The sequence below is a fragment of the Enhydra lutris genome, unplaced genomic scaffold (assembly GCF_002288905.1).
Source record: "Enhydra lutris kenyoni isolate GAN:26980312 unplaced genomic scaffold, ASM228890v2 scaffoldscaffold1, whole genome shotgun sequence".
Classification (NCBI taxonomy): Eukaryota; Metazoa; Chordata; class Mammalia; order Carnivora; family Mustelidae; genus Enhydra; species Enhydra lutris.
This window is the reverse complement of record NW_019154085.1, coordinates 45,090,995-45,115,941: the sequence shown is the minus strand read 5'-3', so window position 1 is coordinate 45,115,941 and position 24,947 is coordinate 45,090,995. Positions and strand designations below refer to the sequence as shown.

Genomic DNA, 24,947 nt, shown 5'->3' with positions numbered 1-24,947 from the left:
GGGAGCGCTGGTAGCAGTCAGGGCCAGCCCTGGGCACCTGCACACACCATGCAAACACCGACAGAGGAAGAAGAGCGCGTCTGGACTCCCGCCGCCCTGACCCGAAGCTCTGTGCACTCAGAAGCCCCAGAGACACCGCGCACCCTCCTGAGTACACACGTGTGGCGAGAAACCCAGCGGCATTTTGCAAACAGGACAGCTGACTCCGGGGCTGCCCTCGGAAGACCAGCAGACCGGGAAGACTGGAATCAAGCCCTGGCTGGAGCTGAAATCCCACGCCGGCTGCTGCGTTCCCACGAAGCACCCACCCCACGTCCACATGCAGCCCAACCCCAAGTCCTGGATATGCCCTTCTCGAGCTTCCATCCCACTGTGCACTGCCCTCGTCTCTCTAAAACTGTGTATTTGTCACGCAGGTTTCAGAGGCCCAGAGACCAGCAGGCGTGTGCAGGCATCCCTTCCACAGCGCTGCTGCCTGGGGAGCAGAGCGGAGTGCCGGGAGGACAGACGGCTCAGCGAGGGATCCATCCAGGTCCCCTGTCCCATTCATGGGAGCAAGCAGAAGCTGCCGTAACTGGCCCGCACTGGGGCCACTGGGCAGGGCAGCAGTGCCCACTTCCTACCGGTCGGAAATACACCCCAAGATCTGCCTCAACTGCCCAGCTTCCCCCGCAAATGAGCCAGGTCCACGGGGCACTGCCACCAGCACTGCCACCACCCAGGGACCCAGGTGGGGACAGGCTCTTTCCTCCCCCGGTCTTCCAAGAGGTTCCAAGGATCAGCCTTTGTGCACAGGAACCAAAGGACAAGGTAGGAAGCCTCCCACCTTACTCCTCCAGGGTCAGCAACCATCCGGACCAGAAGTTCTGGTTCCCGGCTGTGCATCAGAATCACCCAGGGAACTTTCTAAAATACCAAGGCCAGGACCTTGCCCAAAGATGGATGTCCTGGGTCTGAGAAGGGGCCCTGGCTCCAGTGTTTCATAAAAACTCTGGACGGTTCTAACATACCAGCAGCGCTAAGCAGGTGCGCCTTTCAAGTAGCTTTCAAAGGACAAAAGATTCTAAAGTTCACTCGCTTTACTTTTTTTTTTTAAAGATTTTATTTATTTATTTGACAGACAGAGATCACAAGTAGGCAGAGAGGCAGGCAGAGAGAGAGGGTTGGGGGAAGCAGGCTGCACACTGAGTAAAGAGCCCGATGCAGGGCTCGATCCCAGGACCCTTGGATCATGACCTGAGACTTAGGCAGAGGCTTTAACCCACTGAGCCACCCAGGTGCCCCTCGCTTTACATTTTATAACCATTTCCCTGCTACGGGCAGTGACAGCAAAAGAATCTAAGTTTTAAAATATACTTTACTCTGTGCCCCCTCTCCCAGCCCTGCCACTAATGCTTTCTCTCAAATATTTTTTTCTAAGATTTTATTTACTTGACAGAGACAGACACAGTGAGAGAGGGAACACAAGCAGGAGGAGTGGAGGGAGAAGCAGGCTCCCCGCTTAGCAGGGAGCCCAATGTGGGGCTCAATCCCAGGACCCCAGGATCATGACCTGAGCCGAAGGAAGTCGCTTAACAACTGAGCCACCCAGGCGCCCCAAACAAATAAAATTTAAAAAAAAAAAATACACTTTATTTCCCTTTTCACTATCATCTCTGGAAACAACATTAGGATTATTAAATTATTTTGCTTTTTATTTCCATCCCTTTATGAACTAATTGGATTTACTACTTTAAATGTCCTGCTAAAATATTCATGTCCTGCTAAAATATTCATCATTTTTTACCGAAGCTATAGCTACAATCTTTCTTCTAATTCTGGTTCATTTTATTTTTACATATTTAGCCTCCTAAATTCTCTAAAAATACCAGACAAAATAATCACACCCAAATTAACCATCAATCCTACAAGGCAGTTTCTGGGCAACATGAAACCCACCTTCTGGTTGGCATGTGAACTGAAAAAGAGATGCTCAAACCCGTCATAAAAGTCAGGATGTCAGAGCCTTCCAACGAAAATACACTCCACAGAATGACTAGAAGGCATGACTCCAAAGACTGGAAGAGCAGAGGAAAATTCAAAACTAGGACAGTCAGATCCCAATACCTTGCAAGCAGCGGGGCCAAGATGGCAATGATACGTAGCAGATGGTGTTCTGACCTGATGCAGATACGGGGCTGAGCTTTCACTCAATTTGTGCTCAACATGCCTCAGTTAATCCAAAACCACAAAATTTCAGTGAGCGGTTGAGGTCAGGAAGAAAAGGAAGTAGGGTTGGAGCCTGGTGGGCAATGGGGTGGAGGACTAAAGAAGCTGGCCGGGGGCGGGGGCTCTCTGGAGAGCATGTGAGCAGGGACATGCGTGGTGACAGGAAGTCTCTGACTAAGCAAAATCAAGAGTTTTCTCTGATGGGTCCTACTACGGTCCACCAGGCCCAAGGGACCAGCAGCCCGCCTCCAGGTAACTTTGGACTGCCAGCACAAACAAAGGCAAGAAGAGACGTGGCCCACAGGAAAACAGGCCTGTAATTCTGTACAAACACCTACTCTCCCCTACTGCCCCCAGACAACCAAAGAGTAATCGGGGAAGAAACAAACTGCACAAGTCTGGGATCCTGCTGAGCCCCTGCCATGGGGTAAGGGTAGCTGGACCCACTGTTCATCTCATGGCTTCTGGGGTGAGGATGGGATGGGGACTGCACAAGGAGTCACATGAGAGCATGCCAGAGAAGGACCCTTCAAGGGCTCCAGGCCTCAGACCCATGTACCCTGCAGGCAAGAGTCAAGGAACCTGCGACAAGTCAGGAATAGCTAACCAGGGAAGCACGTGGGCTCCGCGCTCCCAGGATCTCAAGCCATGGAATGGGATGTGAGCTCCTGCTTCTGACCAGTGGCCCTGGGGAGACAAGCCCCCAGAGAGGAACAACTTCTACCAAGAGGGAGTCCCAAGGCTCCCCAACTTCTGTGAACCAGGTCACTCCTCAGACCTCAACTGTTCTAGGGCACAGGAAGTATTTTTATAAGAATTAACTACATAAAACTAACATAATCTTGATTCTAACACCTAACAACAACAGCACACACACAAAACAGGCTAATGTCCGTTGACCATGGACTTCTGTTTTAAAAGATTAGTAAGTTGGGGTGCCTGGCTGGTTCAGTTCGAAGAGCACGTAACTCTTGATCTTGGGGTTGTAAGTTCGAGCCCCACAATGGATGTGCGTATTATTGAAAAATAAATAAAACCTAGGAATGAATGAATAAATAAATAAATAAATATACTAGTGAACTGAATATGATTTTGCATCAGACAAATGACAGACCATGACCAAGCACCAGTTACTTCAGGAACGTAAAAACCACTCGACATCAGGGATTCTATTAATACGCAACCATCCCAACGACTGCCAAGAAAATGGTGTTTGATAACGTGCACATCCATTTCTTTTCTCTTCTTTTTAAAGATTTCATTTATTTGACAGAGAAAGTGCAAGCAGGGGCAGTGGCAGAGGGATAGGGAGAGATGTGGCACTGGGATAGCGACCCGAGCCAAAGGCAGAGGCATAACCGAGACCCCCAGGTGCCTCCTGCACAGCCATTTCCAATTATCATCCTGCAACAGTGCCCACATATGGAGGTGATGGATAAATCCTGACTTAAACCACACAGTAACTTGTAATCACAAAATAAGTTTATATAAGGCTAAAAAAAAAAAAAGGCCAAATAAACACCAGGAATGTAAGAGTCCAATTAAGAAATTAAAAGGACAACAGAATAAACACAAAGAAAGTAGAGGGGAAATGAAGAAAACAGGATAAATCGGTGAAAAGAATAAAAATACAAAAGAGAAGGCCAATGACGCCAAAAGCAGGTGGTTTAAAAAGACTGACAAACTTCTGAAAACACTGCTTCAAAAAAAGGGAAGAAACAGTACAAATTAGTAGTATTATTAATAAGAACAGAACAAAACAAAATGACAAATAAAGCACATGTTTAAAGAATTCTATCAAGAGCTTTTGCCGGAAACTTGAAAATTTAAAAGACATTGATGACCAAAACTGACTCAAGAGGAAAGAGAAAGCCTGAATCTTCCCCTAATGTAAAAATAACAGCCATGCCCTAAAAGTTCCCCTCATGCTCAGATGGGTCTACACACAAGTCCACAAACTATCGAGAAACATACCATTCCATCATCTACCATCTCTTCTAGAAAAGACAGAAAGAGGGGCACCTGGGTGGCTCAGTGGGTTAAGCCTCTGCCTTCAGCTCAGGTCATGGTCTCAGGGCCCTGGGATCAAGCCCTGCATCTGGCTCTCTGCTTAGCAGGGAGCCTGCTTCCCCTCTCTCTCTGCCGGCCTCTCTGCCTACTTGTGATCTATATGTCAAATAAATAAATAAAATTTTTTAAAAAAAGCTTCTTTAAAAAAAAAAAAGAAAGAAAAGAAAAGAAGGAACTCTCCCCAGTTCACTCCCAACTTTGACACTAATACAAGACAAGGATCATATGAGGAAAAGAGAATCGTGGGTCCAATTCATCCATGAATATAAATGGAAAAATTCTAATTAGCAAACAGAATCTACCAGTGGATGAAAAAGATAATAGAGTGTAACAACATTGGTTTCACCTCAGAAACGATCACTTAAAAGCTGTAAGTGTCATTTAGTGAATTAAAGAAGTATAATGGAATCATCTCAATGGAGAAAAAGCATTTCATAAAATTCAACACCCATTCATGATAAAGTCCCACAGTGGGGAAAAAAAAATCAAACTTTCTCAATCTATTTTATTAAGTGCTACAATAAGTATCATCAGAAAAGAGTAAATTCTAGAAGAACTGTCATTAAAAACCAGAAAGGCAGAAAGTGGTGCACTATGATCGTTACTACCCCTCCGGGAGAGGGGTCCTAGAGGCCCCATGGGAGCGATCAGATAATAGTACAGAAGGCATGAGGCCTGGAGAGAAGGTACAGGGCCATGGAGACTGGGGGCGACAGGAACGAGGGCGCAGCTCAGGGGGAAGAACACAGACTCAGGCCAGGTGCATGCGTTCACATCCCAGCTCTGGTGCTCACCAGTCCCGAGGCCCTAGACAAGTCCCTTCCCGTCCTGATCCCCCAGATGGGGGTGACAACAGTACCTGTATCTTGCTATGTTCCATGTTCGTATCCAGCGGCTACTACAACACAGAAAACACAAAAGAACCAACACATAGTTTTTAAAACAATGGTTTGTCAAGGAAGTGGTTATAAGTCAACAGCATTCCTCCCCACCAACAATTAGAAAAGAAATTTAAAAACAGAGTATTTCCAGTACCAGAATAGCCTCTCGAGTGCCCACATACAAATCTAACAAACAGCAGACACAATCACTATAGAAACAAGCCACAAACGCTCACTGAGAGGCATTAGGAGCGAACACACGGAGAGATCACGGCTCGCCCACACTCTTCAGCTCCCCAGAGAGTGCCCCCTGGTGCTCCATCAGCGGCCGACAGCATTTCTACAGAAGCGGAAAGGACCAAGAATAAATAGCCAAATCACCCAAGACAAGGCCTGTTTATAAAACGATCGGAGCAGCATGGAATCAGGCAGGGCCAGTGGGACAGACACATACCACAGCCTGACCCGTGGCCTAGCTGTCTGTATAGCCCATGAGCGCAGATCAGCTTTTACTAAACAAATAGCTGAAAACAATATTTAAAAGGTAGTGTTTTCTGGTCCATGAAAGTTCTATAAAATCTGCATTTTGGTATCCATAAAAAAAAACAAATGATCGGCACCTGGCCACACTGGTTCACCTGGGGGGTGTCTAGGGCCGCTCTGGAAAGCTGAATAGTGGTGACCGAGCGCACACGGCTTGGAGCTAAAAACACGTGCTTTTGGACCCTTGCTAGAAAAGTCTGCTAACCTCTGGCATACAGAGTCCAGAAAGCACACGTAACCTCCACACACAGCGAAGCAACGTGGAAAGGAGGAAGAACTGGTTAATCATGTTAGAGGAAAAATTGCACCTCGATCTCACAGAACACAGGAAAATCAGCTCCAGGTGGACTAAGGACGGAAAGATCCAAACAAAGCTTTAAATATTTAAAAAGAAAAAATATCTTTCTGGCCTTAGGAGAAGGATTTTTTAACTAAGACACAAAAAAACCCTGATCCTGAGAGTTAAGACTGAGAAATTTTAGTTACATTAAAGTTAAGACCTCAGTCCTCAAAAGACACTTTAAAGAAAGCAAACGAGGGGCGCCTGGGTGGCTCAGTGGGTTAAAGCCTCTGCCTTCTGCTCAGTCATGATCCCAGGGTCCTGGGATGGAGCCTCGCATCGCGCTCTCTGCTCGGCGGGGAGCCTGCTTCCTCCTCTCTCTGCCTGCCTCCCTGCCTACTTGTAATCTCTGTCAAATAAATAAATAAAATCTTAAAAAAAAAATTAAAAAATAAAGAAAGCAAACGGGAAAAGTTTTGGACAATGGTTTTAATGTGATTTTACCTCCCTTAACCCTCTGCCCCACCCACCGAGTCTTATGAGGTTATTTTTTTCCATAAAACCGATTTTTCAGAAACTGCTTTAGGGCTTTTGCGCTCAGTTCCATAGTGATGGTACGTTCAACTCTTTTTGCTTAACCAGTTTTATTTACTACAAGTTTCTACTAAATTCGTTAAAAACTAAGAGGTGAAATTAATTTCAAGACATTTAACTCAATACATATAAAATACTGTTTCAATATGCACTCAACATAAAAATTACTAATGAGACATCTTATATGCTTTTTTTCCCCTAAGTCTTTGGAATCCACTGCATATTTTATCCTCACCCTGTGTTCAGGCTGGCCTGGCTGCTTTCCACGTGCTCAACCCCCAGGGCAGGAGCAGTGCCATGCTTGCTTTTCCTAGTTATCCAGGTAGGCTCTGTCGTAGGCCATCCTCCCCCAAGAACCCGAGAGCAGCACATTTTGAGCCCTGGAATTACCCTGACCGCATTGTTCCTTATTTCTACATGTGTAATGCCAACTGGACTAAACAACAGGAACCCTGAGTCAACCTGTTCCTCCACAAAGGCTGTGGCTATTGTCCCCTCTTCCTTGAGTGTTTACGGCTGCAGAACACAGGTACAAGCAAATCCGACTTTTGTTCTTTTGAAAAGAACCCACGGTTTCTTGCAATATGTTCTTTCCTGGAACATGAAAGCCCCTTTAAGGGTAGACCCATAGCAGGTTCCATTCTTGCTCTCTGTGAAAGTACCAAAGTGCCTCTAAAAAAAAAATCAGACTTCGTTTAACATCCCATTAGCTAGGTCAGGAAGCTTATCACTCGTATCACACTTCACTCTACAATCTGTCTTGCTGTCCGAACTCCAATACCCCCACTGGGGCAGAGAGCCATGCGGCAAGAGGGCTGTGCCTGCTCCCAGGGCCTGCGGTCAGGAGTTGCATGTGAGCAGCTGAAGGCAGCACCTGCTGGTCAGCGAGGGGCTCACTGAGGCTACAGCACCCCCGCCACGTCCTCTTCTCCTCCAGAAGCACCGTGAGAACATCCGCCAACCTTCCAAATGCAGGTCTGTTTATTTCATTCTGCCAAGCGCTGCCTCATATTTGATCATTTGTTCCTTTCTCCCTCCCTCTGTCTCTTCTAACTTTTGTTCCAGGAGCTGAACTCATCTAGGCAACAAGTTAAAGAGAACTTATGTCTAGCACTGTGCTAGCCACGGGAGAGTCACGGGTCTCCACGACGAGATTCCGTTCCAGAAGAGAGTCAGTGGCTGGTCTTTTCCTCCTGAACTACTCAGTCCTAAAGCCTGTACACAGGCCAAGCACAGAAGCACCTACACCAGGGTGGGGAGGGGGAGAGCCATGGGGCCTGAAGTAAGGACATCCATGTGGGCAAGGGGAGCAGCAGCCAACACAGGGCAGAAGGAGTCCTAGACGGGCAAATGGCTACCCCAGGGGTGAGCAGGAGCCCACCCACGCGGCAGGATTTGTTGGAGCCTGAGGTGGGTGAGGTGGGTGAAGAGGGCAGGCATGCGGGCCGGGGGATCAGCAGCAACGGGAGATGGGGTTCGTTCACTAAGGTGATCTACCAGGACAATGACCATCATGCTCTTCATGAGTGGAGAAGGGAATTATCAATACAGAACGGGAGGAAACTAAGATGATCCCGTGGTATGTGCGAGCACATGGGCATGTGCGCGCACACACACTTTTCCTGCAGCTCTGACCACCAAGAGGGCCCAAGAGCCGAATACCACAGAGGGACGAGTGTGCCCAACAGCAGATCCTGCTTTTGAGACACCAACCTCCACTAAAAGGAATCAGAAGAAATGGCTGGTTTCGGGCCTGGGGCAGGGCAAGGCAAGATGAGCCTAGAAAATCTCCGTGAGCCAAAAAGGAAGGAAGAACTCGAAGAACAACAGGGCAGACTGTGCGGACACAGACGCCAATCTAAAGGAGCTCCCGCGGGACAAATCTGGGGCAATTTGAGCACCAACACACGAGTCAGTGTGTCAGCCCCTGAGTAAGACTGGGAAGTGAGCCCACGATGACAGAAAGAGGTGACAAAACGGACAGCGAGTGAAGAGCAGGAGACTTACGTGTCCCAGAACATGCTAGTAATTACGAAGGGAAGCGGAAGCTGGAGATGGTGGAGAAGCCGGCAGAATCCACCCCCAACCCCACCTGTCACGGGACAAATGAAAACGTGTGTCCGGTGACGGGGTGCAGGTGGAAGAGCCGGCCTCTCCCGAGGGTGACTGCAGCCCAAGAGGCACGAGCAAACGTGCCTCCCTGAGGGACCCTCTCCAAAACAGCGTGCGGTCTCCAAAGCTGGCAGGGTCAGGAGAGGGAAGGACAGACGATGGCTCCGGCCTGGGAGAGCCTACAGTGCGGCAAGCACCAGGCACCTGGACAGCGGCCATGGATCACGTCCCCATCCTCGTCTGACACAGAATGACCTGGTTTGCAGAAATCCCTCACTCAAGTGCTCAGCAGTGAGGTCAGCAATCTGTAGTCAAGTAGTGCGGGGCGGGGGGGCTTCTCCGTATCAGACCCACAACCTCTCTGGCACTTGCCACTACCCCAGGCCCACGTGGCAGCAGCTCACCCTGCGCTGGGGCAGGAGGACTCTGGCTGCCACCCACAGGATGGGCTGTGGGGAGGGCTGGCCTTCCCAAAACCAGAGCTGTGGCGGGCACTGCCGGCTGAACCCCGACTGAGCCAACAGGACCCTGGCAACACAGACCCCGCGAGGAGGACGGCGCGACACGCTCCCTCTAGACCCTGAATGTCGTGGTCAGGCATCTCTGAAGTAGTTGAGAGTTCTCAACCTTCATAATTTTAAATGTCTGACCTGCTTGCCTTCAGAAGTTGTTTTTAACGTTGTATAAAACCATTTACTTTATTCAGTCTGTTTAGTTTTTCCTTTTACAGCATGATTTTCTATCATTTTCCCCTGCAAATGAACTCTCTATAGTACCATAAAGCTTTCATAAGCTACCTGGAAACTTAATCAGTACCAAAAATACGAGTATTTAAAAATTACTCCTGAGTTTCAAAATCTAACCGAGCTTTCAGAATGCATCTTGTGGGTAACACGGAGTGTGCACGTCATAGCGTAATTCAGACGTGTCCACACACAGTGTGCTTTATTTACAATGTCTAAATAACTTCATATCTAAAATAAACACATTTCTGTTTTATTTTAATATCTTTTTTTTTCCTGTAAGGGATTGAAGAATATTCTGTGAAATTTGGCAAACCCCTGACATAATGCAAGCTCCTGGCAAAGTGGCTGTCAGTCATGGCCTCAGGGACACGGCTTTTCAAGGGCTCTGTTAATTAGTAAAGGGGTCCCAGCTGGTGGGGAGGGCTCTTCGGCCAGAAAGAAAGCTTCAGAGAATTCCACCCAGAAACCTTGATGATGCTCCAATATGAAAAATCATGCATGCATCACTGCTACAAGCAGGAAATCAAAGTATTTTAACATCCAGAGCTTCAGTTTCCCACTACTGTAAAAAGACCCGGAAACCCATCTCCTGGAGAAACAGGACAAAGCTGTGGCCCCGGTTTGCCCACGTCAGCCCCTTCTGAGCCTGCTTCCTCAGGTTCAGCTGAAGCCAAGAAAGCCTGACTCAGCAGCAGAGCCCATCCCTCCAGCAGCAGCTCGCTTCACTGGAAGCCACTCCTCAAGTTGAGAAGTGGACAGACAGGAACTAGGAAAATAAAGGCATTTCTCATTTCAAACAGTGAGCACAAATGGGTGTGTTTTAGAAAGAATAAAAATAACTAAGAAACAAGGGAAAAAGTTACCAGGAAATAAATTCCTTTGTTCAAAGAGAAGCCAAAGAAACGTGGAATTTCAGGACCGAAATAATTCTGGAAGCAGCTGCTCTACCAAATGCTAACAAAATGCCTGTGTGCCCACTCCACACAGGACAGGGCCTGTGTCCCAACATGCACCTGCCATCCCCAAGGAGCCCATGTGCCTGGAAGCCGGATAAGCTGAGGGACGCAGGCCTAGAGCATGAGGTCACATGCGGGCACACAGCTGAGAGGAAAGCCGCTGTGGCTCCCCGTACCGCTGTGGCTCCCCGTACCGCTGTTACCTGCGAACCACCTGGGTGAGCAGAGATGTGGGAGGCCCAGCCTGGGACGCCACATCCAGCAGAAGAGAAAGAAGCCAGACCACGCCAACAGCTCGCCTGGGCTCAGCCACAATGCAGGGCTTTCCAAGGTCCTTTTTCCTTTACACACCCTCCTCATGTCGCACCAGCTACGTTCGAAAGTCTTCATGCTTCTCCAGACCATCGAGAAAGGTTCAGCAGGGCCAGGCCATTCTCAGTGTCCCCCTGCCGTGGGCCCGCACTTGCCAGGAGGCTGCAGATTCCAGGACTCATGGGACAGAGTCCCTTCTGCTTACTTACTGCTCTCTGCACAACCTGCATTGGTTTCCGCTGAGCTTCATGCGTCTTTCACAGTCCCTAATTGACTTGGATCTGAATTCTAATGCTTTTCATCCTGAGGCCACCAGAGCATCAACCCTCCCACCTCAGGGATGTGCCACAGGGACAGTGCCCACACCCACACCCGCACCACCGGGGACCTGAGTTCCAGCTATGCACTCAGGCTGGCGTCTGTGCACAGCAAATAGGACACTGACAGAAATAAGGCCAGAATGGCTTCTCAGGCCCAACCGACTAAATCTGGAAGAGTTATAAATACAAAATGATGTGAATGTTAAGCTGGCATTTTGGGTAAAAATAATTTTTTTTTTTTTTTTTTTTTTTTTTGAGAGAGAGTGCATGCACACGCACAAGCAGGGGGCAGGGCAGAGCTAGAGGGAGTGAGAGTCCCCTGCAGGCTCCAAGCTCAGTGTGGAGCCCAGCTCGAAGAATAAAATCATTATTCGCCGTATGATCACTCACTGCGCAAGCATACTACCCAGCAGAGGAGGACCACTCGGTCTGGAAATGTTTGTCAGGCCAGAGCTGATCACATCCTTAGAATCCCGTTTTCTTAAGTCATGTACACATTTCCCTGCAGATAAAGTATTCTGATAGTTTACCCATATCATGGCCTTTGTATATACAAAGAAGGCCCATTTACGCATCATAAATATTGCCATGAAGTTCACACACGTATGACGTTCAGATGCTTCCCAAACCACTGTCCCAGTCTATAATGTTCCCATGCCACACATCTCCAAGCATCTTTAGGTGATATTGTTGGTTATTTGCTAGCAACAATTTTATATCAGAAACCTAAAATCCCCCGCCAGCATACTGGAAGACACTGTACTACTTGGGAACAGAAAACTATCGCCTTGTTTCCTAAAATAAATGAGTCACTCTTTACAGCTGAAGTCGGTGTCAGCAGCAGCCGGTTTTGCCACTAACGTCTCATCAGCGAAGAACGTCGTAGCATATGTCCCCTTTCTTTCAAAGCAATTTAAATGGAAACAGTATTTCTAGCAAAAGAACACCCATCCAATAATACTAGGACCACAAACATGCAAACTAAAAATACTTTCATCAGGTACAGACTTTGAGCTAAGGCGTGATTTCTAAGGAGCCTTTTTCTAATAGGGTTTAAGTATTTGTGATGAAACTGCACCACCTCATGACCAAAATAAGAAATAACTGGAAGGTCTACTCGGATCACCAAAGAGAAAATCAGAATGCCTGCCTTTCACAGAATTGAGCTGACGATTGTTCATTACACACGACTTGCTGTAATTGAAACAGAACATGTTCAGGGTAAAGTCACTTTATCCACCTAGAGTCATTTCAAGATGCACGTTTCCAAATACACGCTTCTTTCAGATCACTGTCCAGAGACTGCAAGCACAACTCCATGGGGCCCACGGCACAACACTCACTGAGAAGGGCATCAAATACATACATTCACGTCAAATTAAGTGCACGCCAAGGTCTCATCTGAGATGTACAACCTCCAGAGGACACGGCTTATGTGAGCAAGAAGGGGGAGAGTAAAATCACACAAGCTTTAAATGAACTAAAAAAGAAACCCACTAAGAGAAATACTCTATTTCAAAATAAAGAATTTCAGTGAAAAGAAAAAGCATCTAAAACTGACATTCGACTAGAACTGACCCAAAGCAGAGAAGCCCAACCCAGAGAATGTACAGGATCAGGAGTGAGGAGGGAGGGCACCGTCTCTGAAATGGCCAGCTAGCATCCAAAGCATCTTCATTTATAAAGTTCAAAAAGCAAGTACTTTTAAAGCAGAAGAAACACTAATAAAACTGCTTTTCTGGTTGTTTTTCAAAAAATTCCTCATAAATATGAAGGAAAAAAAAATGCTGGCATGAGCTAGTACCTTACTATTAAGAAAGTTTATATTTCCTCTTGAGAAGACAGCGAGTCGGCCAAGCTAATGAAGACAATGCTCTGTCTGATGCATGTTGGTTCTGTAACGGATTATTCGAGTCCATCGGTATAATAAGAGGTAGCTTTCCTTCCAAGGCAACGCCAAAGGCTGGCCTGAGGGACGGCTCAACTACAAACTCCTATCTCCTCAGCACTGAAAAAACAGTGCTCCCCCAAAACAACAGGAAGTCCAAGACAAGAAGCACAATTTACATGAAAAGCAGAGAAAACATCTACCATCTGAATGTTTACATGAGACCGAAGACAAGCAATTATGACAAGAGGCCTGAGCACAGAGTCTCACCACCACCTCTTTGCAAAATCCACCAGGAGCACTGAAGAATGGACCGAAAGCCCAGGAAACAGACGGTCTGCGAGCTCTCAGAAACAGCTGTAAAAACCAACCTCAGACCAGACCCCAAAGAAAGGCTTCAGTCCAAATAATCAATAACACACAGACCGTATTCTTCGAACACGAAATTATATCGGGAATTATCCATAAAAAAATTTTCTAAAAACCTTTATGTTTCAAAACTAAAGAACAGACTCCTAAATAGCCCACATGATAAAAAGAAATAAAGTATTTCAAATTAAAATTCAAAGAAATTTTGATTTTAATATTTAATAAATTTAAATAAATCATGCTTAAAGAGAAACGTAGAGCCTTGGGGCACCAGGGTGGCTCAGTCGGTTGAGCATCCGACTCCTGATTTCAGCTGAGGTCATGATCTCAGGGTCTAAGACCAAGCCCACATCCAGCTCTGTGCTCAACACAGAGTCTGCCAGAGATTCTCCCCCCGCCCCCCACTCCCCCTCCCCACCTCACATGCACGCACGTGTGTGCTCTACAACAAATTTTAAAATTAAAAAAAAAAAAAAGTATAGCCTTAAACATTCATTTAAAGTGACAAAGACTAAAAATGGACGAGCCAAGTATTTTCCACAAGAGACTAAAAACATAAATAACCAAAGAAATTAAAAGGAAAAATAAGGAATAGAAATCAGTGAAATGAAAACCAAAGCGAGTATATACAAGACCAGAAGTTGGGTCTTTGCTAGAGGGTGACTTTTTCAATAGTTTCTTTAAAGTCTCATCAAAGAAAACAAAACACAACAAAAAAAGATTTAGCAGGAAAACTGTGAACTGTAGATATATTTTTATAAAATCATAAAAGCACAGGTGAACCATCTGATGCCATGACTTAGTAAAAAGAGAAGGAACAGTTGGCTGTAGAGAGGCTGGGGAGGGCCTGGCGACGCTGGCTTCTGCTCTACCTCCCACGGCCAAGCGTCCTGCCCTGGGTGCAGCCCACACGTGGGGGACAGGCCGCTTCCAGAAACCCTCGGCCCCCAGCCAGGCGGCCGGTCTCCTCCACCCACCCACGTGCCTTGCAAATACTGTCATTTTCTGAGCGCACCAGGCAGCGAGACGACTGGGCAGATCTATCCTGATCACTGGCTGAGCAAAACAATGCACCAAATAACGGTTTCACTTCACGTGCCTTTGTGGTGAAGATCTGGCCGGAACCACAGACATGGGAGTGGGACGCACAACTTCTGAGAAGCCTCAAAGGAAAGGGGTGCGCTCCTGTCCGCTGCTCCTCCATCCCCTCCCTTCCTGCCAGCCGCACCTGGACGGTCTCCATGGGCCACGAGGGGCCAAGACGCAGGGGTCACGCACATGGGGGATGGGCAGAAGATGCCTGGGCCACTGCTATATCCACCCTCTGGCTCGGGAGCTGAAGCGCTCCCCGCTCATCTAAGCCACTGACACTTGGGGTCTCTCCTTCACTCACAGCCCAACCCAACCCAAAGGAACAGAAAAACGGAATACACCCACTCAAGAAACTGCCTTGGTGAGACAAATAAAGGGTCAGTCCGAAAGAACAGAACAGCTACAGCAACCCAAGTCGTCCAGCTAAGAAAAGAGCAGGAACTGGCAGTGGGACAGAATCACGTCAGCCGTGAAGGGAGCTCACATCACAACACAAGAAATTAGAGACACTGAGCACCGTGAGTGGGGCGTGGGCGGGGGAACTGCACTTGCGGGCACCATGGAGGGAGCAAGGAGGACGCAGCCGGTTCTCAAAAAGACCCACGCGCGCGGCACTCTTGCTCATCGGGTCTGCCCCAAGGGACCGGCGGTCTCCGTGCACATAGGACATGCAGGATGCTCTCCACAACTTTCTCTCCAAAGGACTGAACCCCCAACAACCCCCATGCCCTCACCCGACAAGCGGACACACACCCAGGGCACGTCCACAACAGGCATGACCCACAACAAAAGGGAAGGAGCTATTCCAGCAGCATCACCCCAACGGGGACGATGACAGAGAGGGGCTAGCCAGGACAGGAGCACAGGCACCGAGCCCACACGGCCACACATCTGGGAAACAAACCAGAGGAACCAGGAACAGAGCAGCAGCCACTGGACCGGGCGGGAAGGGGGTCCCCTCTCGCCGGGACCTGTGGGCGACAAGGCCCATGTCCTCCATCCCCAGCGTGGGTGGCACAGCCTCTCAGACACGGGAGCGCACCCGGGCACCGCCGGCCCCTGTCCCTGACTCTGGGCCTGCGCCAGCACCAGGCTGCGAAGCCTTCCCGCCACACAGCCACACAAGCTTCCACTGCTGCTGGCGCTGCAGCCACTGCCAGGCTCTGTCTGTAGGGCCGAGAAGCCGTGACAGCCCATGTGGCCCCTCGCGAACATGTGCACATCCCCTCCCCCTGGCGGACCTGTGGGCACCTGAAGGCCGGCCGAGGCACCCTGGAGCCCAAGAGTGCAGGTACATCGGAGTCCCCAGAACCAGAGCTAACGAAGACCAAAGAACCAGACGCCAGGCGCCCACCCTGGGAGGGCCTAGGAACAGCACGCCACCCGAGACCAGCACTGGCCTCACAGGTCTGCCCCAGGCAAGACCCACGACTGCCGAGCGCAGGCGGTGGCCTTTCAGGTCAGGCTGCCGCCAACTCTGACCCAGGGACCGAGGGCCCTGGGGACAGCGGGGCTGCGGCCGAGGCAGAAAGGACATCAACTTCTCCCCGAAGGTTTTAATTTCTTTTATTTCAAAACCTCAAAGCCATTTTTTGAGGGCCCCCGAGTGGAACTGCAGCCTGATGCCCCTGTGCGCACCGACAACGATAAGGCTGGCTCATGCCCGGGGCCGTGACAGACATGCGGCCCCGGCTCCGACCTGACTGGCTGTGCTGTCTGAGAGCAGCCTGTGTCCACCACTGAGGACACAGATTCCCCGCCTCTCCTGCAGTCAGAGCCTCCAGCCTAAAGCGCACCCCCGCGGGCAGCCTGTGGCATGGACCCAGAGCACTGTGCAGGGCAAGCACAGGTGGTAAATGGGGAACCCCGGAGCCTCGCCCTCGCCCACATCACAGCCCCAAGCTACACACTCGTGGTTTCCGAGCGGCTCCCAGAAATACCACCAGGGCCACAGGGCAGCCCTCTGGCCACGAAAAGGACAAGGCCCTGCTAAAACCCCACAGCAAGAGGCCGCGACCCGCGGCAAAGGCAGTTCTCCCTCCGGACGAGTGAACGGGGTGCTGCCAACTAAAGCCCCGGACAGCACTCTTCTCCTGGGACTGTTCCCGGACCCCTCCGATGTCGCTCGCGACTACACGGTCCCCTCACCAACTGTTTCTGGCCACGGATTCACGAAAAACTAGGACATTGTAGGCGGAATCATCTCTGCGTGTGAGTGTGTAAAACATACTGGAAACGTCGGCTGCCGATAGAACGGTCTTTCTGTTACAGAAGCGGTTAAGTGAAAACATATTCTTATTTTCGAAAGTAGCTGTAACAAGCCTAGCCGTGACTTCTGAGGCTCGCTGCATGGCCTGCAGGTATTTATCCCAGAGTCACAGGCCCAGGGGTGGCGGCTGGCAGGAAGCTGGGGGGTCCCAACAAGACCACAACTGCAAGGAAGGCGGTGGGAAGGCCAGTCTCCAACAGCACCTGGATTTAAGCCAGACATGAAAACTCCCCCATCTCTTATTCTGCAATCAGCCAGGGCCAGGCGGCCCGCCTCCCGGCTCTGCAAGCAGGGAGAAGGGATTGGATAAGGTGGGAAGGGGACAGCCATGGGGTCAGAGCAGAACTGGCCTGTGACCTTGACTCCAGGACACTCAGGAGCAGCCCTGGATTTTCTATCCTTCCAAATGAGGAGGTGGGAGGGAGTGCTGAAGTCCGTCAGCACCTGCGCAGACATCACCCCTTACCTTCTCTCCAGGTCTGGGTGCCCGCTGAAACTTCTCATAATCTTTCTTGGTCTCCAGAATCTTTTTCACAAGTCCTCCTGTGGAGAATCAGTGGTTTTATGTTATTCTCTGGGGAGCTATTCTACTCTAAATGGGTGAAGGGGTGTTCTTCCTCTTTCTATAATGAGCACAGCTTCAAATAATCTTTTTTTGATATAAGGGTCTACTGCAGACTGATACAGTGGGTGATGGAAATTAACCATAAAACTTTAGAGTGTTTCAAAGAAATCAGCTCAAAGGTTTAAAAAAAAAGAGAGAGAGAGAAACTTTGGAAATAGAAAACAGTTAGGAGGACATGTAGATTAACACTCCAGATGATAACCTTTTGTCAAACAGGTGTGGCAAATACTAAACTGTTTCTAAGCACAAATACTCCTTCAATATGAGGTCAAGAATCTTCAACTTCCTTAAAAAAAAAATAAAGAAAAAGGAAGAAAAGAATTGCCTATGGGGTAAATATCACACAAAACACTGTCTTTAGCATACGGCCTCACCCAAACGCGCAGCCACGGGAAAGTGGCTGTGGACGCTCGAGACGGCGTCCTGGGAGCTGTGGTGAGGGCTCGTCCACACTGCCAAGGGACAAATGTCAGCACGTGCTGCCCAGTCACAAGAGCAAGAGGGACACACGGAGATCCTGCCAAATACACACGCACGTGCCCGCGCACCACACACACGTATTAACCTGTAATTTTTAAAATCAAAGTGTAAGCCCTATTCCTTACTGTCACCTACAGGGGGAGTGAGAGGACAGGGTGGAAGCCCCAATCTCAGAATATGCCTCCTCTGTTACATTTGACCTTGGAAATAGGACTATTTTACAGAAATAAAACAAAATTATATCCGATTTTTCAATGCCTAAAAACTGAAACCAAAATGGAACCCATAAACCTAAGAACATCACGCCGGCAAGCAGAGCCTGACAGAATTGTTCTGGAAACTTACAACAGAGTAACTGGCTGTCCATCCCTGAAGGGACATACCTGAGGACAGACAGACCCCGACAGAAACCCTACACGGTCTCAGGCAAACTGATGCCGCTGATAGCTGGTGGTGTTCCAAAGGTGCTGCATGTGCATGCCAGCCCCAAGGTGAAGCAGACAGATGCCCAACACTGGGAGCCAGGATTTTTGGCATGAGATAGACATGCATGTAAAAATCAAAAATTTAGAAGAGAGTCTAGAATAGAAAAGCTGCCCTGGAAATATCAGTATGAGCTTGGATACACGTTCTCATTGTTTTTTAAAAAAGGTAAGAATACCCTTAAGAACAACAACCCAGAAGTAAAGTACAGTCAGGCATCTTGGAGAAACGGAGGGCTCCAGCCTTGGGGCAGGAAATACACCACATGAGCCTGGAACATCTGCTCCTCTCAGAAAACAAGGAAGCTGCAAAGTCTCCCAGGCTGTGTCAACAGGCCCCAGAGAACGGCTCCAACAGGCACCCACCAATTACACACTGGGCAATCTGAACATCAGTGAGAACCGATTTGGTATGAAATGAGGCCCCTCAAATGCGTTAGAGGTAAACCCATGATTTCACACAGGTATCACACAGCTATCAGCAACCACCACCCCACACGACCTCTTCAGTCACAGTGATGGTGCCAGGGCACAGATTGACTCTGAGGAAAACCCTCCTCCTAGGGGCTGTACTACTAGGGTCAGAGGCTGGGCAGGGTGGGGAGCCCTGCACCACGGCATCCTCCAGCCAAACCCTGAAGAAGGGTGGGTAGATGAGAACATTACCATCCTGTAGCCCTTAATGATCCAGGCTAACATCACAAGCGGACATTAGGAAAAACCAACACCACCTACCAGTATTCTTGCTCAAAACCTGCATCTGACCAAGTCTCTGGGACCAAGTTACAAGAATAAAAGAATATGTAAAAAACCATACCATGGGCATGTAATAAGCAACACTCAACTATGGGAAACCCAAAGGACAACCAACCAGTTTCCTCCGCAAATACATTACAAGGGAAAGGGGAGGGAGGGAACGTACAGGTTAAGAGAGACCCAAGAGTTCAATCGAATCCAATGGTAGGGCTTTATTTGGATTCTGACTCAAACTAGAAAAAAATATACAAAATAACTAGAAAAACTGTGATGATATCAGGAAAGTATTTCATTTTTATGGTTTTTTGGAAGAGAGCCCTTATCTTTTAGAGCTACATCTAACATGTTAACCGAAAACACGATATTCTCTAGGACTTGAGAACAGTCTAAGGGAGCAGGGGTCTGCAGCAGCCAGAGGCTTACAGAAAACATGAGCCAACCACCATGGACACCATGTGACGGGTACAGGGGGTTTGTTGGACTACTCTCTCTGCTTCTGCAAATTTTAGGAATCAAAGAAGATACTTGGGAAAAGGAAAAGTAGTATTACAAATACTGTCGATTTGGGAACTACCCCAGAGGTCTAACCCTTAATCTAAGTGCATGCCACGTCAGAAGCCACTGACAGACAGCCCCAGGGTCCCAGGGCCCAGCGCCCATCGGCTCTGAGACTAAACCCACAACAGAGGAGGAGCCCATCCGTGCCCTGGTATACCACCAGGACCAATGCGGGGTGCATGGAGCTCCCGTGTGCAAGACCCTCCCGCAGCCACACCTGCCACTCACCGTGCTTCTCCTCGGCCTCCATGTCTACCGCAGGCACCTGGGCAGGAAAGCAAGAAGGAAAAAGCTGATTCTTGAAATGCTGCTTCCATGAATCTCCTCAAGGCAATGACACAGTTAAAGAAGGCAGAAATCTGACTGAAAAATCAGAGGCTCGTTTTGTCTACATAAACCTCAATGCTGGATCAGGAGTTCCAAGGCCGTCCAGGGGCAACGCCAGAAACCGATGCTCCCATTAACTCACCACTTCCAGCTCCGACGTCTCAGGGAGCTGGGGGGCTGCCTCCACCACAAACTGACTGTCGTCCTCATTGTCAGAGTTCTGCGCGTCTATGATCACACTGGCAACAATTTTCCCACTTCCGGTCCTAAAGAGAAAAAGGAATCAGGTTACATCGGAAGAGCTGCTGATCGCTCATCCGCATCAATCCCCTGCATCCCAGGCTCTGAGAGAGGAGTTTAACCACTTCCTGCCTACCTGCCTCTAGAATGTCACAAAACCCAGGTGTGGAAGCCAAGTGCAGACCCATGCCTGGGTCCCTATGAGAGTTGCCCTCTGTGCTCCCTCCACCCCTGCCCCCTCCCTACACCCCTACCTCCGGAGGGCCCTCGGAGCCTCACTCCTCCTCTGGCTGCACTCTCTGGACACCAGCCCTCCACCTGTAGCCCCCCACCCAGGGAGCCCTAGTCTTCCAAGTCACAAACATCAAGGCAGGGGTGGCGATGCGGCCCCAGACCCCTGCCCCAACACAGAGGCCTCCTGGCTGCAACTCCCTGCCCAGCACCTCCTCTCCACCAAGACCTACCATCACTCTGGGCCAGTCCAATACCCAACTGCCTGGCCCGTAGGCCTGGACCTGTCCTCGCAGGTGACTATGTCCATCCAAGAGCTCTCTTAGACCTCCTACAGCCACCCGCTGGAACAGCCCTACCTACTGTCACCCCACTGGAGGCCACAGTCAGCTGCCCTCTGCTTAGGCCCTCACACTGACCACACTGGGCCCAGGTCACAAGGCTCCAAACCCAGACACTCACCACCAGCTCCCCATCAGTCCCACCTGCCTTCACTTCTCACGTAGCAGCATAACACAACCCTGCTTTACTGAGTGCCCTTAACCCCCCCTGCCCTACGATCACTGGTTCACACACAGACACACCCTCTCCCTTGCTTTAGGGCAACACACAAGGTCAGCAGGAAACCCGTGCACTTGGGGATGAGCTCTCAAAACAGTACACATTTCCCCCAAAACACCCTCAGCTTCTTCACTGGGCCCTTCAACCCTCACAGGCAATGTCCTGCCTCCACCAGGGCCAGCCTCACCACACCCCATATCTCCCCCAAGCCCTGCACCCCTCGAGCCCCTCCCACACACCATCCCTCATCAGCAAGCCCTCTCCATTCTCCCCTGCCTCAAGCAGCAGCCTCCCATGGCCAGGCCCAGAGGGAAAGCAGCTTTCTTGTGCTTACTGTGTCTTCCAGATCACTTTCTCTCAAGTCTGCCAACTCTGACTCCACACCACAGCCTCTCTGGCCCTCAACCCCTGGTCACCGCTGCCAGCTGCCAGGCAGCCCCCCTGCACTCCTGGCTCCCTGCCAACACTGACCACGTCTTTACTGAGAAATAGCCCTTCCCAAAGCCTGGCTCTAGGGTCCCCAACCCCTCCTGCCACCATCCTGCTTCCATCACCCAGCTACACATCCAGGGTCACCCTTGGGCACCACCACTGGCAGCATGCCCCCAACCTCAAATCTGAGCACCCCACTCTCGGACCACCATCGCCCACATTTCTGTCTCTGTGCCCGCCCAGAGCCCGCACGGCACCTGCCCACGGCGGGAGAACAAAGTCCACGGCAGCACTTCATACCACGTGCACCCGGAGGCAGCCCAGCTTCCTGCTTCGCCCGCTGTGCCACAGACCTCTGGGCCTACGGTCCTCTGGGTGGGGCTGCCAGTCTGAGGGGGACTTTCGACCTCACCCCTGCCCCACTGCCCAGCTAGATGCCAAGAACATTCCCTCTAGGCCCTCCCAGTCCTGACACTACTCGGGATCTCCAGACATAGCCCCACAGAAGGCTGGGGTTTGGGGGAGGATATGACCCCAGATGAGGACCCTCTGCTCAGTTCGACACCCGATCTCTGGGAGCGGGGCTCTGGGCCTCCCTGCCCAGACTTGCTCTGGGTTCACAAGACAAGTGGAGCTCTGGAGTGGGGGAGAGGGAGGTCAGCTTCTAGAACTCACCGACATGCACCATCCCCTCCAAAGCCAGTCCCTCTGTGTCCCCCCACCCCTTGGGGACGATGTTCCAACAATCCTCCCACCCCCGTAGCTCCTACCTCCCCAGTTCCCCATCTCCTCAGATCGGTCCCATCACCAGAAACATGTACCAGTCTCCTCATCTCAGAAACAGTAATGTTCCCACAACCTCTCCCTCCTGCCATCTCCTGCATCAATCCTTCATGTCCCTTATAATGCAGCCACACATGTCCCCAGTTCCTGCCTCCTGCTCCATTTCAAACCATGCCGGTGTGGCCTGCTTTATTTTTCTATTTTTATGTTTTGATTTCTTGTACTTTCCTCTAAAGATCACACTACATCCACAGGGATAGTTGTAACACTTAGAGAACCCTGTCTGTGGCTTGCTTTCACATACTTTATGACTTTCTGACCTTTTATCTTATATTTGTGTGCAATTAAGCCTTGAAATCTATTTTTTCCTATTTTCCCCCTTGTTGCTTCTATGCTTAGAAAATACTCCCCCCGGCCCCCAACTTCTCTCAAAGAATAACTCCCCACACCCCCACCCCATGCTATAAATATAAAGCACATTTTCTCTTCAGCTAACTAAAGTGTGTGGCCGGGGGCATGTGGCCTGACCCGGCTTACCCACAGGTCAGGTGGCAGTGGCCCCGCCCCGCCCCCACCCCACCCAGCACATTCCCCCCACAGAGGTCTCACCTGTCTGGTGTCAGCGCCTCCACGCTGTCCTGGCGCTTCACACGGGGGGGTGCTGGCCTCGCACTCCCAGGCCGAGGTATTCTTCTAAGCCCAAACACGGGAAAACCAAAGAGGGGACATGACACACTTGGACATTTCAAAGTGGACAACAAGAAACAAAGATCAGGGCGCCTGGGTGGCTCAGTGGGTTAAGCCGCTGCCTTCGGCTCAGGTCATGATCTCAGGGTCCTGGGATCGAGTCCCGCATCGGGCTCTCTGCTCAGCAGGGAGCCTGCTTCCCTCTCTCTCTCTCTCTGCCTGCCTCTCTGTCTACTTGTGATCTCTCTCTGTCAAATAATAAATAAAATTTAAAAAAAAAAAAAAAAAAAGAAACAAAGATCAACAACACCCCTAATTTCCCGCCATCAACATGCTCGTCAGGACACAGTCTGCAGAATGTTAAGAACATCCCGTTAATCTGACAGGTTTAAAAGTGTCCGTCTCTTAATCTTATGTTTTCATTAATTTTAAGGCTCAAAAGGAATCATGGAACTCTCAGTAATCAAATACCATAATTATGAATTTCCCTAAATCTTTATAATGTCCTATGTGTAGTAACTTCTATCCAATACAGGAAAACTAAATTAAATGGTTTCTGCTTTCTTTGCACAAGTATTTCCTCATAACTGAGCTCAAGAACCAAACGAACTGTGGGAGGTGCAGAAAGAAGCGGGCGGCGGCGGCCTGGGATTGGACAGGGCCACAGACCTGAGATTGGCTGGAAGCTCGCCCGGCAGCTCGGAGCTCTCGGACACCTCAGGCTTCTCTGGGCCAGAAGGTCCAACTTCTCCTTCTGAAGCGTGACAATCCAGTGAGCAGTTCACGAAGGAAGAAACACAAACAGGTAATCAATACTTGAAAAGACAGCAATCCAATAATCGCAAATATACATGAGCTTTATTCATCTCTTATTTTCATCAACATAAAACAAACGATTCATGTCTAGATTCGGTGAAGATCTGGGGAGACAGGTGCACTCAAACCCTGGAAATACAAACTGGTTCAATTTCTTAAGAAATGGAATTCAAAAGGTAGCTTCATCCAGTCAAGCAATTTTACATAAAGGAAATACAACCTGACAGGGACGGACGCGTGTGATCTGTGTGTCCAGATATTCCCCACCCACCACCTGTGTTAGTGTCAACGGTGGGTCACGTCAGCAGACCCTCAGCATAAAACAGTGTCACCGTCCTAACACGTAACTGAGGATAGTAACGTATTTAATCACACACACACACACACACACACACACACACACACACACACAATGGGGGTTCTAGATGGACATTCATTTAGTTTAGAAATAGTGTTTTTCGCTTCCTTCTTGATATCTTTCTGCATTTAAAAAACTCTACTTTGGGTATGTGCCAAATGGTTTTTATAATCTGAGTAAAGCTTTCTTCATTTTAATAAAAAGATTAAATCAGTAAGTAACAACCTCTAATTACTAAGGCACTTAAATTTACTCCTGCATTTTAAGTAAAAGGGCTTTGTATTTTAGAAAATAGGATAAATCAGACTTTGAATTTAGAAATACACATTTTATTCTCGGAAGTGAAATACATTCTTCTGGAACATAAGATACATAAATTAAATCTTAAAGTAATATAGTTATGTTTCCCTAATTTACTTCACTAACTCAGTGTGTAAAACAAATCTGAGAGTACATGTTAGTATCTACACACACACGCAAAATTTATATCAAACACCCAGTTCAGGCCGTTCCTCACCTGCATCACTAGGAGAGTCACCTGCAAAAAAAAAAATAATAATAATAATAATAATAAGGTACATCAGAAAAACGACTTCCATGTTGGTAAAGCTCAGTGCATTAAATAGCAGGACTATGGAAAAACATAGACCAAGTAACAGTGGACACCTGTCAGGGAACACAGAGCCATTCCTAGTGTCCCACTGCCAAGACTTTATTTTCAAAAATCGAAAGAGAACAAAGCAAACTATGAATTCTAAAATGCTATTAATGAAGAGAGGCAACAGGAGTATGAAGAGAGTGGGTCACAGACACAAATGAGAGAGATTTGAGATGAGGCAACAGCTGGTAAGCCAGAGAGCGTGAGGGACGAAAAGGTGTGACGCCCCTTCCATGACGGGGTGACAGCGAGCAGGACCCTCCCTCCCGAACTCATCAGCAAGGGTTCTTCCATCAGCTCCTGAACGAGGACA

General features: G+C 49.1%; 1 protein-coding gene across 4 annotated transcripts in view; it reads right to left on the bottom strand.

Moving 5' to 3' along the window:
* The window catches only part of LOC111153746 (TRAF3 interacting protein 1), a 59,587-nt gene that overhangs the window by 15,158 nt on the left and 19,482 nt on the right, over positions 1–24,947 (bottom strand). For 3 of the 4 annotated variants that reach the window (XM_022512996.1, XM_022513079.1, XM_022513239.1), the window contains 6 exons: positions 24,494–24,514; positions 23,472–23,556; positions 22,725–22,808; positions 20,011–20,134; positions 19,770–19,806; positions 17,107–17,183 (listed from right to left, as the gene is read on the bottom strand). In XM_022512996.1, the coding sequence (XP_022368704.1) occupies positions 17,107–17,183; positions 19,770–19,806; positions 20,011–20,134; positions 22,725–22,808; positions 23,472–23,556; positions 24,494–24,514 (428 nt within the window). The remainder of the gene's footprint in view (positions 1–17,106; positions 17,184–19,769; positions 19,807–20,010; positions 20,135–22,724; positions 22,809–23,471; positions 23,557–24,493; positions 24,515–24,947) is intronic. The other variant, XM_022513156.1, reaches the window with a different exon arrangement.